The sequence below is a fragment of the Lonchura striata genome, chromosome 6, assembly GCF_046129695.1.
Source record: "Lonchura striata isolate bLonStr1 chromosome 6, bLonStr1.mat, whole genome shotgun sequence".
In the NCBI taxonomy this organism is placed as follows: Eukaryota; Metazoa; Chordata; class Aves; order Passeriformes; family Estrildidae; genus Lonchura; species Lonchura striata.
Window position 1 is genome coordinate 7,148,296 of NC_134608.1, and position 15,076 is coordinate 7,163,371.

Here is a 15,076-nt window from a genome sequence, read left to right on the forward strand (position 1 = left end):
GTTTGTCCACTCTATCTGTCCACTTTGTTGTGAGAACCCTGAATGGGGAACAGCATGCACTTTGCTTTTCCCTGGGAACTTTCAGGTGAGTCTCAGTTTGCTTGGCCTCAAAAAGAACATCTGTTAGAAAACCAGGTAAAGGAAGAAACATGAACAAGTAGCTGTTCACTCCTGCCTGAGCATCATTTCCTGACTGAACTTTTTAAGTCCATTTGGAACTGGATACTCCTCCTGCAAACTGGAGAGATGCTATGGTGGTGGTTGAGTGCCATGAAAGAGGAGAGGTAGCTGCTGATGTGCAGTTTGGTTTTGCCAAAAGAGAAAGAAGGCAGAAATTACATCTCCCTTTAATTTTAGGAACATGGTTGCTGCAGCTGACCACAAATCTGTCTTCAGTAGTACTGTGTGGTTCAATCATCTCATTAAGATCTCTTGTACATCTTATTAATATGCACTACTAATAACTTATTTGTAGGGATTGGACGATGAGAAAGATAACTCTGAAAATGAGACGGATCAAGAAGACTCCAGAGAAATCCAGAATGATCCCTGGCATAAGAAAGCCATCACTGAGGGGCCCTCATCAGCACAGTCCCTGTGCCACCTTATGCCCCCAACTCAGGGCCATGAGAGATCAGGCTGTGAGACCCCTGTCAGCGTTGACTCCATCCCACTTGAGTGGGATCACACAGGTGATGTGGGAGGTTCTTCCTCTCATGAAGATGATGAAGAAGCAACATATTACAGTGCTCTGTCAGGTGAGAGCCAATGTCCAGCAGTTTGGTTTGGCATGGAGCAGCTGGAGGATGTCCCTGTGTGGGAAGGGAGGGGGACTGAAGTCTTGTTCCCACATTGTTTTTTGGTTTTCAAGTACCATTTACAGATGTGAGCAGACTCATCTCTTTGATGAAGGAAATGGTACTGTCTAAACCAAGCTTTTGTTTTTAGAAACATAAGAAGGTTTTAGAAGCCTTATAAGAGTGTTTGAAAATTGCACCAACCACTTACTTTGTTCTTTGTCTTTGCTGTCCTTCATTGTTTCCATTGTTTTTAATAGTTGGAAGATACTGAATAGTGAGGAAAATGACATTATTCTTTTTTCAGATGTAGAAATCACTGAAAACCCTGAGGCATATCTTAAAATGACCACAAAAACTTTGAAAGCATCTTCTGGTAGGCACCTGCTAATGCATGTGTCTGAACATGGCAATCTCCCTGTGCTGCACGCTATATTCCTCAACCTCTCTCATACGTAATGTCTGACTTCCTGCCTTGTGTGGACACCATGTCTCATCCTGTCATGGTGTTCTTATGCTGCAGTATCCACATGGACATTAAAAGCAGTCAAGAACACACCATTTAGATATTTGCCTGGTAAATGCCAAGGTGGTTAACATGCATTTCATTGTACTGATCCAAAGTCTTGTGGTTCTTTCTTGGTGGTTTGCTCTGGGTAGTATCAATTTTTGTTTTTTTCCTGATTTTGGTTGCATAGCTATTGAAGGCAATAGCTCCAACTCTGCGAGTATTTTTTTGTGGTTTGTGCATGACAGAACTATATGTGTCCTGTCTGCTAAATCCAGAACAAACATTCTCCAAACCAGGACATGTCTAACTTGTTCCCTCTGACATGTTGCAGATGTGTGATAGTTATTGTTGGGATGCAAACTTTACAAAACCACGGTGCAGCCTTGTCTTTTGGTTTTTTTGAATACTCTAACCTGTATTCAAGCATTTTCCAGAAGAAAACAGAATGTCCCATAACTGCATGGCTCTCATCTCATTACCTTTGAAACACTGTTGATGTTTTGCAAATGTGCATGCTTTGCAAGGAAAGCTGCAAAACTGTCATTTTTATGCCATAACTTGATGCCATTTTATTCAAAGCGCTTCCTAACTTAATACAAAGCCACAGCTTCCTTGTGGAGGTGGGATCTTGCACTTATGGTGTGTGGTTTTGGTTTTATTTGTTTCAGGAAAGTCTGTTTCAGAAGCTCATCCTTGGCATTCTCCAGGTAGCCCAGTCTGCAGGAAACACAGATATAACCAGGCAGAGATGGTTGGAAATGTGTTGTCTGGACCAGAGACAAGTACTCCCTATAAACCAAAATATGTGAGTTGGAGGCTCTGTGGGTACTGAACCTGTACTACAGAGTCTGTCTGTTGTTCTCTTTAAGTCCACCCTCTTCCCTTCTCCAGCATCAAGGAAAAGTATAGTTGAGGTGGGGAATTACCACTTCACACAAACTTAGATATTATTTCTGGCGGCTCAGGTTGGACTGGTCAGTCAGGGTCTGGAGAAACTTCCTTCCTCTATTGTCATAAGACAAATCTAAGAGAATTTAACCCCCACAAAGGATAGGGTGTGACTCTCTTGATATTTACATACATATTTCCCTTTACTAAGCAAATTTGAAGAGACTTAATGTGCAACACACCATTTAATCTGCTTCTAGGCACTGAAAAATGTGCCCAAATGGCTTATTGTCCATTAGTGCCTCAGCCTTGGTGGCTGTTTGCCAGCCATGGCTTCAGCAGCAGCTGCCAGGCTCAGTGGATCTGGACCCATTGTCAGCACTCTTCCAGGCAGGGTGGTACTGGTATCTGGCTGCTTTTATCATCACTAATCCAGTCTCAGAGTCTTAGGGTCAATATTGCCAAGACCCACAATCCAACAAGGAACACCAGCAACTGTACATTGTCTGGTACACGTAGTGCAAAAACAATTAATTTGCCATGTCCACTCCTGTAGTCATTGGCATCACCATGGTGTGTGTTTGTTTACTGGAAAGGCACAGAGAGCCAGTGTAAACTGGTAGCAAAGCTGCAGAAGCCCAGTGCTAAATGTGATATGCAAGAGCTCAGCAGCAGCCCAGCCACCCCAGAGTAGCACAGATTATGTTGGACCTTTGACATCCTGTTAACCTGCAGGCTCACCCTCCAAAATGTCATTCCAGGTGAAGCAGCTCAGCTCTGCAAGCAGCAGCAGCAGCAAGGAGAAAATTCCAGCTGCCAGCATGAGCGATGAGGAGCCCCAGGATGACCAAGAACTTGTGAATATAGCAGGAGCAGAGAAGCAGTCAGGTACGGAGCATTGGGAGTGGCTTTGGGGCTGTGGTGTTTGTCCTGTGATTCTGGGAAGACAAAGCAGAGATGGCACAAAGGCAGCATACTTGGGAGCAAAAAAGCATTAATGTATTTTGCCAAATTTCCACATTTCACTGAGCTCCCTTCTCATCTGGTTCTGTCCAACACATGGGTGCTGTTCAAAGCTTTCACATTTTCTGCTAGAATTGAGATTTTTCTTTCATAACATACTTCTGTCTCTTTGCTGCTTGTAGTAAATGGGAACAATTTCACTTTTCTCTGATACTGAACACTTCAGGGCTTCTAATGAGATTTCAAACCAAAGGTTCTGTCTCAAATAAGATTGCTATGTGGAGTTACTGGTACTCCATATAACAAGATGCTACAGTTCCCATTTGCAGAAATGTTTGTTCAAAGCTGGTAATGCATTCTGTTCTTCAGTATCTTTACAGTGGTCCTTTCATGCAAACAGACCAGCAAGCTGGTTTCTCTTGACCTTTCAGGACCTCATTCCTGGTTTCAGATGCTTGAGATTGTAGCAACACGTTGTATTGCAGTCACAAAAGCAAATCATGTGATAAAAAGAAGGCTGCAGCTACATGCACCAGATCACTTACTTTGTTTCTCTTGGTCTCACAAATAGTCCAGGGTTGTGTCCCATATACATGGGATGAATAGAAATAACCTGAGAATGGGTTAGATGTGCTTTCAGAAAGTGTCACTGATCACACAGGTGGCATCTCCATATCCTTTATCACTGAATTGATGAAACAATCATTAAGAGTCATTATAATGGTTTGGGTTGGAAGAGACCTTAAAGTTATCTAGATCCAATCCCCCTCCCATGAGGAGGGACACCTTCCAGCAGAACATCTTGCTCAGAGCCCCATCCAGCCTGGCCTTGAGCACTCCAAGGGATGGGGCAGCAGCCGCTGCTCTGGGCAACCTGTGCCAGGGCCTCAACATGGCCACAGTAAGGAATTTCTTCCTAATACCTAATCTAAACCTGCCCTCCAGCAGTTTAAAACCATTATCCCTTGTCTTATCACTCCATGCCCTGGTCAAAAGTCCCTCTCCAGCTCTCCTGGAGCCCCTATAGGCACTGGAAGGGGCTCTAAGGTCTTCCTGGAGCCTTTTATTATCCAGGCTGAACAGCCCCGACTCTCTCAGCCTGTGTTTACAGGAGAGGTGCTCCAGCCCTTTGATCACTTTTTTGGCTTCCTCTGGGCTCTACGCAGCAGCTCCACGTAGACATAAAGCACAAACCCAGATCCTAACTGCTGGATCATATTTGTCCCCTGTTGAATTTTAGTGTTCACCAAATCACAGCTGGGCTCATTGAATTCTGTCTCCTTAGTTCTGGTCTGTTCTTACAAGTGAATTAAAACATCTCCAATTAATGTCATTAAAATTCTGTGTAGCACTGCTATGTGGATAACTTGATCAGAAATATGAAATTTAGACACTGCAGAATCTCAAGAAAAGATGATGTTGAATGACAGTAATGCATTACATCTGTTAATTGGTCTCAAGTAACATGGAGAATAGTTTTCTTGCAAAACTTCTTGCATCTGTTTTATGCACTCCTTCCTTTACTGAAGATATAAATGTTTGGGGTTTTTTTTCTGTGATTTGTAGGCATTATTGATAGGTGGGAACTCATCCAAGCTCAAGACCTCAGAAATAAACTTAGAATGAAACAGAAATTACAGCAGTGGCAGCAGCTGGACTCAGACCTCAGTGACATCTCTGCTTGGCTTGATAAAACTGAGCAAGAGCTGGAAGAGCTGCAAAAGGTGAAGCTTCCAACCAGCATGCAAGCATTGGAACAAAAGGTCAAGAAATTGAAAGTAAGTTATGGCTTATTGAGAAGAGGGATTTCAAGATGCTGATGTTTTTTAACCACTGTATTCTCCTAGGATCAGTTGGCAGCATGAGTGCCAATAGCAATTCCTGTGCCACAGGGGAACTGAACTGCTCTCAGCTAAGAGGGCTAAAAAGAGGGTCTTGGGCAAGGTGCTTCTGGCTTCATATACAGAGATTGGCAGGCAGAAGTGAAAACCTCTCTACTTGTCCCTTTCTGTTTACTTGCACAGTGATATCAACATCTTTTCCGTGTGCCATTCTCCTCTATGCACACCAGATTGAAAATTAGCCAGGTCTACAGGCTGCAAAGTCTAGGCTGCTTTTTTTTTTTTTTAATTGAATTAAGGGCAGGGTGTAATTCCAGCAGGAGACTGACAAAGATCTGCTCTAAAGCTGTGTTTTCTGCAAGATGAGCCAGTAGGTTAGCAGGGCACATGCAAGTGCTGGGGCCTTGGGACTTAGGCAATGAAATGCTTCAGGTTGAAGTCTGAGAGAGCAAGTGTTCCTAAAATCTGTGGAAGTGTAAAATCCCTGTGTTCTCATCAGCACCCCTCATCAGCTGCCTCATGTGGAGTCACCCTGAGGCCACTGCTCAGTCTGGTGTCAGCCTTGGGGTGATGCTCACAAACAGGACACTGCAGAAGGGAGGAGGGATTTCTTAGGCATGCTTAGAAAGCCTACATGTCCTGGAGTAGTTATTAGGCCAGGGACAATGACTCTGCACTCCAGCATGAGCAACTGTGATTCCTTCAGCCAGTCTGGATTAGGCACCAAGCCCTAGGAGAGGTTTGATGGTGCCTCCCAAGTGGAGGGAGGTGTTTCCCTTCAGCCTGGATTTGGGTGTCTGACCTCCTCAAGGAGCAGAGCTTCACTTCTCTCTTCTGCATCTGCTTAAGAGGAGTCCAGCTGGCTGTAAATCCCTTTTTCAGACAGTTTGGCTTTAGAGAGGTGTTGAAAGAGCCAGTGTGCTCTAAGTGAATTTCATGATGTGTCAGGACATCCCAGTTGCCTGGGATAAGGATAAAGTCAGTCTGCCTGCAGAGTGGCTAACTGGTGTTCAGAAGTCTGTTTGCTTTGTCTGATACTAAAAGAAACTTTTTTTACCTGGAGAAGAGGGGGACAGGATCCTTTGATGGGTGAAAAAAAAGTAATTTAGACCAGCAGTTTTCTACAAGTCGAACTCAGATCTTGAGATTGACACTCTTGGATAGGAAGGCTGCTGGGAAAAGCAATCTGAGCTTTGTGGTTTGTGGGATTCATCCTGCAGCTCTAGCTTCCCTACTGCAAGAGCAGCTTGGAAAAGATGAGTACCCTTGATTCAAACTGTAAACTGGAGGGTACAAGGAAGGTATTGTCTGGCATTCTCTTTTTAAAAAAACCTTCAGAAATACAGCATCAGCCTTAACATAAAGGTGGTTAGATGGTATGACCATGACAGCAAATTCCATATTATTCCCCCTGCAATTCTAAAGGAGAGGAGGAAAGCAGGCAGGACTGCCTTCTGGGGGGCCTTGAGAAGTCAGAGAAGTAGGCTGCCAGGTTTTCTCACAGTGGGGTATGGTGTGGGAAATAGTAAAGGTAAGAAGATTTTCAGAAAGCTGGGAAAAGCATGCCTTAGAAACAGAAAGAGCAGAGGAAACTCAAAGCTAGCTGCAAAGTCTGAAAGTAGAAAAAGTTATAATGGCTGTAAGACAAGCAAGCATTGTGTGAAGCAGGTGTATGTGTACTTTTAGTAACTGGCTAGAACAACTGTCTGTAAGCTTTAACAATATTCTAATAACTAAAAAGTTTGTAAAATGTTCTGTAGCAAAGAGGTTTTTGGCTGTACTTGAGCTTTGCCATCTTTCTATTGTCTCAACCATGTAATGAGGTTGATGTGCAAATAAAAGCTTGAGGAATGTACCCCAATAGTCCTGTCCTGTTTGTGAAAAAAAAAACAAACCTCCAAACACAGTCTGGTGTGAGACCAGGGGCCCAGAGGGGGTGGGGAATCCTCCATCCTGCGAGATACTGAAAATCTAAATGGATGAGGCCCTGAGCATCCTCCTTGGAGTTTGAAGTTGGTCCTATATGAAGCAGGAGAATGGACCACCAGATGCCCCTGTCAGCATTATTCTAGGATTCTGGAGTGACAAAATCTTTATAAATTAGGAGAAAATACTATATGGTTATCAATGGGGGCATTTGTCCAAATGTCAGGGAGAGAGACAGCTCAGAGGCGTTGAAAGGCACATGTGGATTAAGCCATAATGCTTAGGGAGAAGCACAAGCCCGGTCACACTTATTTTCTTCAAAGTGAAGGTTTTGGCTTTAAAAAAACCCCAAACATAAACCTGCCTCAATATGTTTCTTAGCAGAATTGAAAAGCCACCAGATTCGAACATCCTTCTCCAACACCTGTAATACTTTTCAGTGTGTGGTTTTATTGTAAATAAACATGTTTTTCATAATTCATAAAAGCTCCTAATCCTCTTTTTCTACCAGGACTTGCTTAAAGCATTTGACAGCTACAAAGCAGTGTTGCTTTCTGCTAACCTGAGCAGCAAAGAATTCCAAAAAGCAGACAGCGCAGAGTTCAAGGAGCTGCAGAACAGGCTTCGGAAGGTCAACTTGCACTGGGAGAAAGCAACTCGTGCACTGGACAACTGGAGGAAGGGTTTACAACAAGCCTTACTGCAGTGCCAGGTGCGTACCACATGCCAGCTTGGAAGGGAAAACTCTTTGGAATTCTGTTGAGGAGAGGGCAGGAGGATACTTCCTGCACATCAGTGGAATGGTCACTCACAATCCAAGACACTTTGTTTCCTGATAAACTTGCCTCTGTTGGATTAAAATGGTTTGGTAAAAATACCTTTCAAGTGGATAATGCTCTTTTACTACGTAGGTTTCTGTACTCTCATTAATTGTTTATTTGTGGTGGCTCTGTCTAATCTGGGGATGGGCATTTTGTTTGTAGGTGAAGGCACTGCAAAGGTGTTTTTCCTCTTATGGGCCAAGCTTTTTGTTTCTTTAGGATTTCCATGACCAGAGCCAAAAGCTAATCCTGTGGTTAGCAAGTGCTGAAAGCCGGAGGAATGAAGCACAAATCACAGATCCTAATGCTGATCTCAATACAATACTGGAATGCCAGAAGGAGCTAATGGTGAGTGTAGCCTTAACTGCAGCACCTCAGCACTCAGCACACACTGAAGAGCAGGATGTTTTATGTCTCACAGTGTCTGCAGCCTGTCCTCAGACCTGCTGTTCTCAGGCATGTGGGTGGTTTTTGAAGTGGACCAAGATATTGCATCTACAAGGCACTTCTCCATAATTACACATCATAATAATAAAGTTGCTTATGAGCAGTCTTTATTTAATGTCTTTTCTGTATGAATTACATGCTGCTAGAACTATTTTTAAATGTTAATTCAAACAGGCACAACCAGTCTCTTAAAGAGAACTTCATTTCCTATGCTGCTGTAATAACCATTCCTGTGCTTTGTGGATTCTCGGGCAGGTTGTGTTGTTCTTTAAAGCCTTCCAAAGTTCCTCCTTTTGGAAGAATATCCATAAAGTTGAGGGTAACAGTCTGTTGTGCTGTTTTTTGTTTATTCTCAGCAACTGGAGAAAGAGCTGCTGGAGCAACAGCTTAATGTAAACTCCCTCCAAGATCTCACTGCTTACCTGCTGCTGAAATCAGATGGTGATTACATTGAAGAGGAGGAGAAGGTCCATGTAATTGGAACGAAACTGAAACAGCTGATTGAACAAGTCTCTCATGACTTAAAAACAATACAAGGGAATCTGGTGAGTTGGAATTTAAATACTATTCATGGATCTTCCTTACTGAAAAGAAATAGCATATTAAGAGTGAAGGTATTTATAAAAAAAACTGACTTAAAGCTTAAGTGCTTCCACCTTGATAAGCTGAAAAAAGAACAGTTCTGGCTGTAAGAACAACTTCAGCACCCCAAGGCTAATACAGTATTAACAGAGGGATTGTGCTGCCTCTGTCCTCCTAAAGCTCTGAGTAAGTCTTTTGGTCAGGCTTTTGGGCAAGAGGTTGGACTAAATTAACTTCCTGAAGTCCCTTCCAACCTGAATTTGGTGTGATCCAAACCAGGTATCAGGCTAGGAGTGTGTAATGAGCACGTAGGAGTTGAAGGTCATAGCAGTCAACCCACTGCTTATCCTGAGGCCTGTCAGATATATTTCCAAGTTAATTCTTCTATGTACCCATTATAATTCCTTCAGGCTGGGCACTGTAAAGCATTTCTTTATTCTGGGGAACTGGTTATTCTCATGTGAAGGGGCAGTGGGCTTTGCACCTACAGAGAAAGTGAAAGGTGGTTCTTTGCACTTTATCTATTGTCAGTTTTGAATGTGCATTTTAAAGAGGAAGGTGATGTTATCTTTCAGGATACCAAAACATTCCTGCTAGTTCCAGATGACTTGGACTCAGGAGTCTATAATCCAGAAGAAGAGAAATCCAGCCCTGCTGTGAAGAAGGCAAGTATTTTTTTTTCTATTATTTTGCTATCAGCATATAGTGTATTTTGACATATTTAGAGTGGACGTTCCTCAAGTACAATCACTTTACCTTTTAGGTCCACGTACCTTATTACAGCATTCACAACCAGACTTTAAAGTCTACAGGTGTCTTCTCAGAGAAATTCCTTGTATTTTATGAAACCTGGATACTAAAAGATATTTCTCTCAACAGATGGCCCTCAGGAGAACTGCTGATGGCAGGAATGGCAGCAGCATAAGGTAATATTTTATATATTCCTGATCTCTTGATAAACAGTGAATATGGCAGAGATGAGCTGTGTGCCAGCAGAAACCTGGGCAGCTGTTCCTTGTAGGTGGACACATGGGTGGAGGTGATTTCTGCCTTACCTGTAGAGTCCCCTCTACCTACCAGTTCTGAGCTGCTCCTTAGGGAGTGGTTTCCTTTAGCACTCCTGCTCCAGGACCTCTGCAGTGATGTTGCAGCCTTGGCTTGAGAAAATATTTTTTCTGCCAAATAGGGGATATTTTTAGGTTTAAATCCTCCTTTAATTCCACCAGCATGCCTGGAAAAAGAAACTTGCCCCTGAGAGCCTCTTGGTACAAACAGACCATGAAGGACAAAGGGAGAATTTAACCCCCAGTCCACTGGGGCCTGTTCAAAGGGTAGATCTCAGTAAGCCAGGGCAGAGAAGAACTTCATCAATGTAAATTATGTCTTTTCCTGTGTGCTTCAACTCCTATTTGGAATGGTCTGTTAGTTTCCTGGGAAAAGTTAAGTTTGCATCTGAAAATAGGGTAAAAACAACTTGTTTAACTCAAACCCTCAAGTGCCTGTTATTCTTTGTTTCTCCTTTTCAGGAGTGAAAGCCATTCACAAGCTGTGCAGGCAAACCCTCGGTCTCCCTCTTTCTTCTACCGAGTGTTAAGAGCAGCTTTACCTCTCCAGTTGTTCTTCCTGCTGCTTCTGCTCCTGGCTTGCATGATCCCCTCCTCTGAGGAAGACTACAGCTGCACCCAGGCCAACAACTTCGCCCGCTCCTTCTACCCCATGCTGCGCTACACCAACGGGCCCCCCCCGACCTAGGACACCCTGCACTCACACCAAAAACACTCTCGGGTGGTGCTTCTTCTCCCATGCTGCTCCAGCATCTATCAAGCAGAGAGTTTCACATCTCAAAATGTATATCTTGACAGAATTTCAGCGTTTTTGTACGGGAAACAAAACTTTTTCTATAGATTTTTTTTTTTTTTAACTGTAAGCAACACACTTTATACTTTGATGCAATAGATACACTATTTTTTAGGGGCAGTGATCTTAAGCTTGCGAGGTGTTTGGATACAGAGTTGTTAGATGCAGAAACGACATCAAGGCAATCATAAACATGGCAGTCTGTCTTGGGTGAGCGTGACAAACAAGCAGGTGAAGAGGGACTTCACTGAATGTGATTTCTGCACACACTTAACGTTACTTGTATCTTTTGGTACTGTAGTCACTTGGTGGAAACAAAAAAAATGCATATTTTTGAAACTTTGTTGTTGTATTTTATTCATCTAACACATTCAGTATCATGATGCACATTTGTTTTGTTTGACATAAAGTGTTCTAGTAGTTAGGACTGCTGTGTTGTCTTTTTATACCACCTTTGAAATAAGGAATTGCTGCATTGCATGGAAATGATTTATAATGCACATATTTTCTAGATGAACATGATTATGTAGACTATCCCTGATGTATACAAATAGTGCAATGACTTTTTTAATGAAAGTTTTTTTTCAGTTTTTAACCTGCTGAATAGTGTACAGTATCTTGGGAGAGAATTGTGCATTTTTATAAGCTTTGTTTTTAAAATGAAACTGACGTGTGGGCAGTGGCTGGAGAAACACTGTGTACAGTCAGCATGGCCATTGCCCCACTGTTGTACAGTTTGAGTACTGTCATTAAAATTTTGCCAATGTCTGCAGGACTGTGGGTGTGTCTAGTGGTGGGGGACCAGCTTCATGTTCCAGCAGTGCTGCCCCTTCCATTCCTGGAAGAGTCAATTTCCTTGCCTGCTAAAGGAGTGGTGCTGGAAGAAGCACAACCACTCCCTTGCTTGTGAGAGCAAGAGATCACAAATCCAGCCAGCAGTGGGCCCTGTGTTCTGTGGCACAGATCCTTTCCTTTGCAGCTGCTTTCCTGGATGAAGAACACGAAGTTGAACCAATTCATGCTTATTACTAGTTGGAAATGTTGAACTATTTCCCACTCTGGAACTTACTTTCTATAGTGGGAGTGCTGGAGTGGGGAAATGCATGTGAGGAAAAGCTCAGTGCAGTAGTAAGGGCTTTTGTCAAAAGCTTTTTGTGTGTGGCAGTGGAAGTGACCCAGGAATTAGCCACTTTCTGCAGTGCTTACCAATAGAAAATAAGGTTTCTGATTAGCCTGTGAGAGTTCTCCCACCCCTTCTACACTTGTCACCACTGGTGGTTGCTGATTCCCCATCTTCTGGGAGGGGGCTTTACAAAGCAGACTGCTTTGTCCTGATATTTAGAGAATGGCCAAACCAACAGCTTTTTCCCAGCCATGGTGGCAAACCCGCTGTGGTTTATTTCCAGGACATTAAATCAAACTCATAAGCTGTGTTGAGGTGCCAGACTTGTGCTCCAGCACCAACAGCTCTCACACTGGGATCCATCCAGAGATGGATCCCCCTCGTGCACACAGCCACACACACTGTCCTCTCTCCTTCTGCAATCATTATTTGATCTTTTCAAAGCAATTACTTTAAGATGGAGCTCATTTAAGTTTCTTCCTCTGTAGAAGTGAGCCAACTCTAACCATTATTTCATTGCCAGGTTGTCACAAATGCCCATGCAGACCTTTCTGCCAAGAAGTAATAGGCAGCTGCTGACGTGATATTCAGTTCTTCTTCCATTAAACAACCTATGCAGGGGAAAAAATTGAACAATGTTAAAAGGTCTAAGGAAAATTTCATAGCCTACAATTTCCTTTCATTATGAACAGTTATATCAAATTGTTGAGCTGATGTAATATATAAAAAGAAGCGCTTTCAAGAAATTATCTCAAAATGTCACTAAAAAACAATATCTGGGAAATAGCTTAAATCTTTTTTCTTCCACACCTATTTTAAATAGTTTTATTGCCAATTGATTATAATCACTTCAGTGGAGGCTGGCACTGAAGTCTGCTTTAAACAAGTAATTTTATATCCCCAACAATTTCTTTGTGTCATCATCTCTCTCAGGACTGGGTTGTTAGTGTCCAGGGAAGGATTAAAAAAATATTTTAAAGAGAGTGCAGATGCAGTAGTGACAGCAACCCATTATGTTTGTGCACATGCATTGGGAAATCAAACTGAGCCAAAAACTAGTTTTGAATTGAAGTTTTGAATCTTACTTTTTGGCAGTGAGATGAGGCCTCGGTCTGTTTTCAGCTATACCCACCCCCCTCCAGCACAGCCAGCAGCAATGAGAGGATCCAGGGAGACTTGGGGTACCTAAAGGGGCCCTACCAGAGAGCTGCAGGTGGGCTTCTTACAAGGGCATGGAGTGGTAGGAGAAAGGGTGATGGCTCTAAATAGACAAAAGGCAAAGTTTTAGATTAAGTGTTAGGAAGAAATTGGGTTCTGTGAGGCTGGTGAGGTGCTGGGATAAGTTGTGCAAAGAAGCTGTGGCTGCCTCGTCCCTGGAAGTGTTCAAGCCCAGGTTGGATGATGAACAGCCTGGAATGGTGGAAGGTGTCCCTCAGTCGCTGAGCACACACATTTCATGTTCATGAGACCAGGCTGAGCTCAGCTGCAGGAGAGAAAGGAAACAAAAAGCCATCTATTTACATTTCACGATGCCTGTTTAGTCAGCTGCACCAATCCATAACTAAATGAAGCACAGCAGCAGACAAATACCATCAGTTCACAGAACTAAAGACAGCTGGGGGAAGGGAGGGGCTGGCCTGCTGTGGGGCTGTTTTCACATTACCATAACATCCATCAAGAGCTTTAAAAGGCACCACTTGAGTCGGGATCCTGTTTCCATTACAAACTCGCAGGGAGTGGAATGCTGAAACCAAAATGACAGGACTCAGAACAAAACCTTTTGTGGAATATGGGCTCAGATGTGCAGTAAGCACTGGTAATGGCTATGCCTGCTCCTGTGTGACACTGCTGAGTGAAGAAGGTTTTGTCTGTTGAGGCAGTAGCAGCAGATGTTGGCATTTTTATAGCAAAGCAGTCTCATTTTTTTTTGTGCACTTAAATTGAAATTGCTAACACTCAGCAATGCATGGAGAGTGTAGGTGACTCTTAAACGTAAAGATGGAGTTAAATATTACACAGATCATAAATAAAATGAAGCCTTAGCTATGAAAGTGCCATTTAATGCACCACACTTCACTTTAGTAGTAAAATACCGTGAAAAACTAATGTAAATAATACTTATGTTCCACACTGTAGTAATCCACTTGCTTTTCATGCTCACATTTGCAACAGCCTCTTTAGAATTGGTTTGGGCACTGGGTCAAGCTCAACATCTTACCTGCTTTGCTGACCCATTACCTCACAGCACCTAAGTAATGTCAAACCATTTTTTCTGAGATGGATTGTGATAATAGCAAAGGTTTTTCCATGGCTTCTAGGTCTGTCTGTAGGGAAGTGTGAATAGATGGCCTGGGGTAAGCTTAGAGGAAACTGAGAAGTTGTGTTTGCATCCCAACAGTGCAGGAATGAGAGGGTAAAATGGAGTTGGCATGTTCAAAACTATTCCACAGTGAGTCCCCACACCCACAGTCTGCAGGCAGAGCTTCCTAAGGGGGTTGGAATGGCGGGGGGAGGTGGATTGGAGACACCTGGCCAGGGTCTGTAGAAATCCTTGCAGGGATGGGAGCTCTCCAGGGAGACTTGAAGCAGATTCCAGTACCTGAAGGGGCTACAACAGAGCTGGAGAGGGAGTTCTGACAGGGACATGGGGTGACAGGACACTGTGAGGGTGTTGAGACAGCAAAACAGTCACCCAAAGAAGTTATGGATGATCCTTTCCTGGAAATCTTCAAGGCCAGGTTGGATGGAGCTCTGAGCAACCAGGATTGGTGGAAAGTGTCCCTGCCCATGGCAGGGAAGATGGTCCCTTCCAACCCAAACTATTACATGATTCTTTGATAAAAGTCCAAACAAAACAAAAATTCTTACCTCAGAAGAGGAAGATCACTGGTGACAGCTCAAATAGAATCAACAGGCAACTTTCTGGGCCTCCCTGCATTTTTAGGCTCTGCTAAACCACTGTAATGATGCAAATACAACAAATGTCTTTCATATCCCCAGCTCATTGAGAGTAAAAATAAAAATTCCAGCACTTAAAACACTTAAAAGGATGCTCTCCTTTCACCGTGATGATCCCTGTATAGATCTGTCATTTAGTCAGCAAGGAATTAACATAATATGACTATTGAAATATGCATATTTAGATTTAAAAATCTTCAAGTGTTTAGTTTGCTAACCTGTCTTAGTTTGCTGTTTTACAAGAGCACTTACCCTCCTGGGCACTATCTCAAGGGAGAATGTTTCAACACATCTACATATCTTTCCCCCACACTCTCCTCTCTGACTGGAAACATTACAGCAGTAAAAATGGGTAATTTGAA

General features: G+C 43.0%; 1 protein-coding gene across 3 annotated transcripts in view; it reads left to right on the plus strand.

The window, feature by feature from the left end:
* Positions 1–11,408, plus strand: part of SYNE2 (spectrin repeat containing nuclear envelope protein 2) — a 179,467-nt gene extending 168,059 nt beyond the window's left edge. For all 3 annotated transcript variants that reach the window (XM_077783923.1, XM_077783922.1, XM_031504904.2), the window contains 11 exons: positions 476–758; positions 1,105–1,173; positions 1,977–2,113; positions 2,958–3,084; positions 4,726–4,937; positions 7,438–7,638; positions 7,967–8,095; positions 8,551–8,739; positions 9,352–9,441; positions 9,656–9,702; positions 10,303–11,408. In XM_077783923.1, the coding sequence (XP_077640049.1) occupies positions 476–758; positions 1,105–1,173; positions 1,977–2,113; positions 2,958–3,084; positions 4,726–4,937; positions 7,438–7,638; positions 7,967–8,095; positions 8,551–8,739; positions 9,352–9,441; positions 9,656–9,702; positions 10,303–10,528 (1,710 nt within the window). In that variant the 3' untranslated portion in view covers positions 10,529–11,408. The remainder of the gene's footprint in view (positions 1–475; positions 759–1,104; positions 1,174–1,976; positions 2,114–2,957; positions 3,085–4,725; positions 4,938–7,437; positions 7,639–7,966; positions 8,096–8,550; positions 8,740–9,351; positions 9,442–9,655; positions 9,703–10,302) is intronic.
* The last annotated feature ends 3,668 nt before the right edge of the window (positions 11,409–15,076 follow it).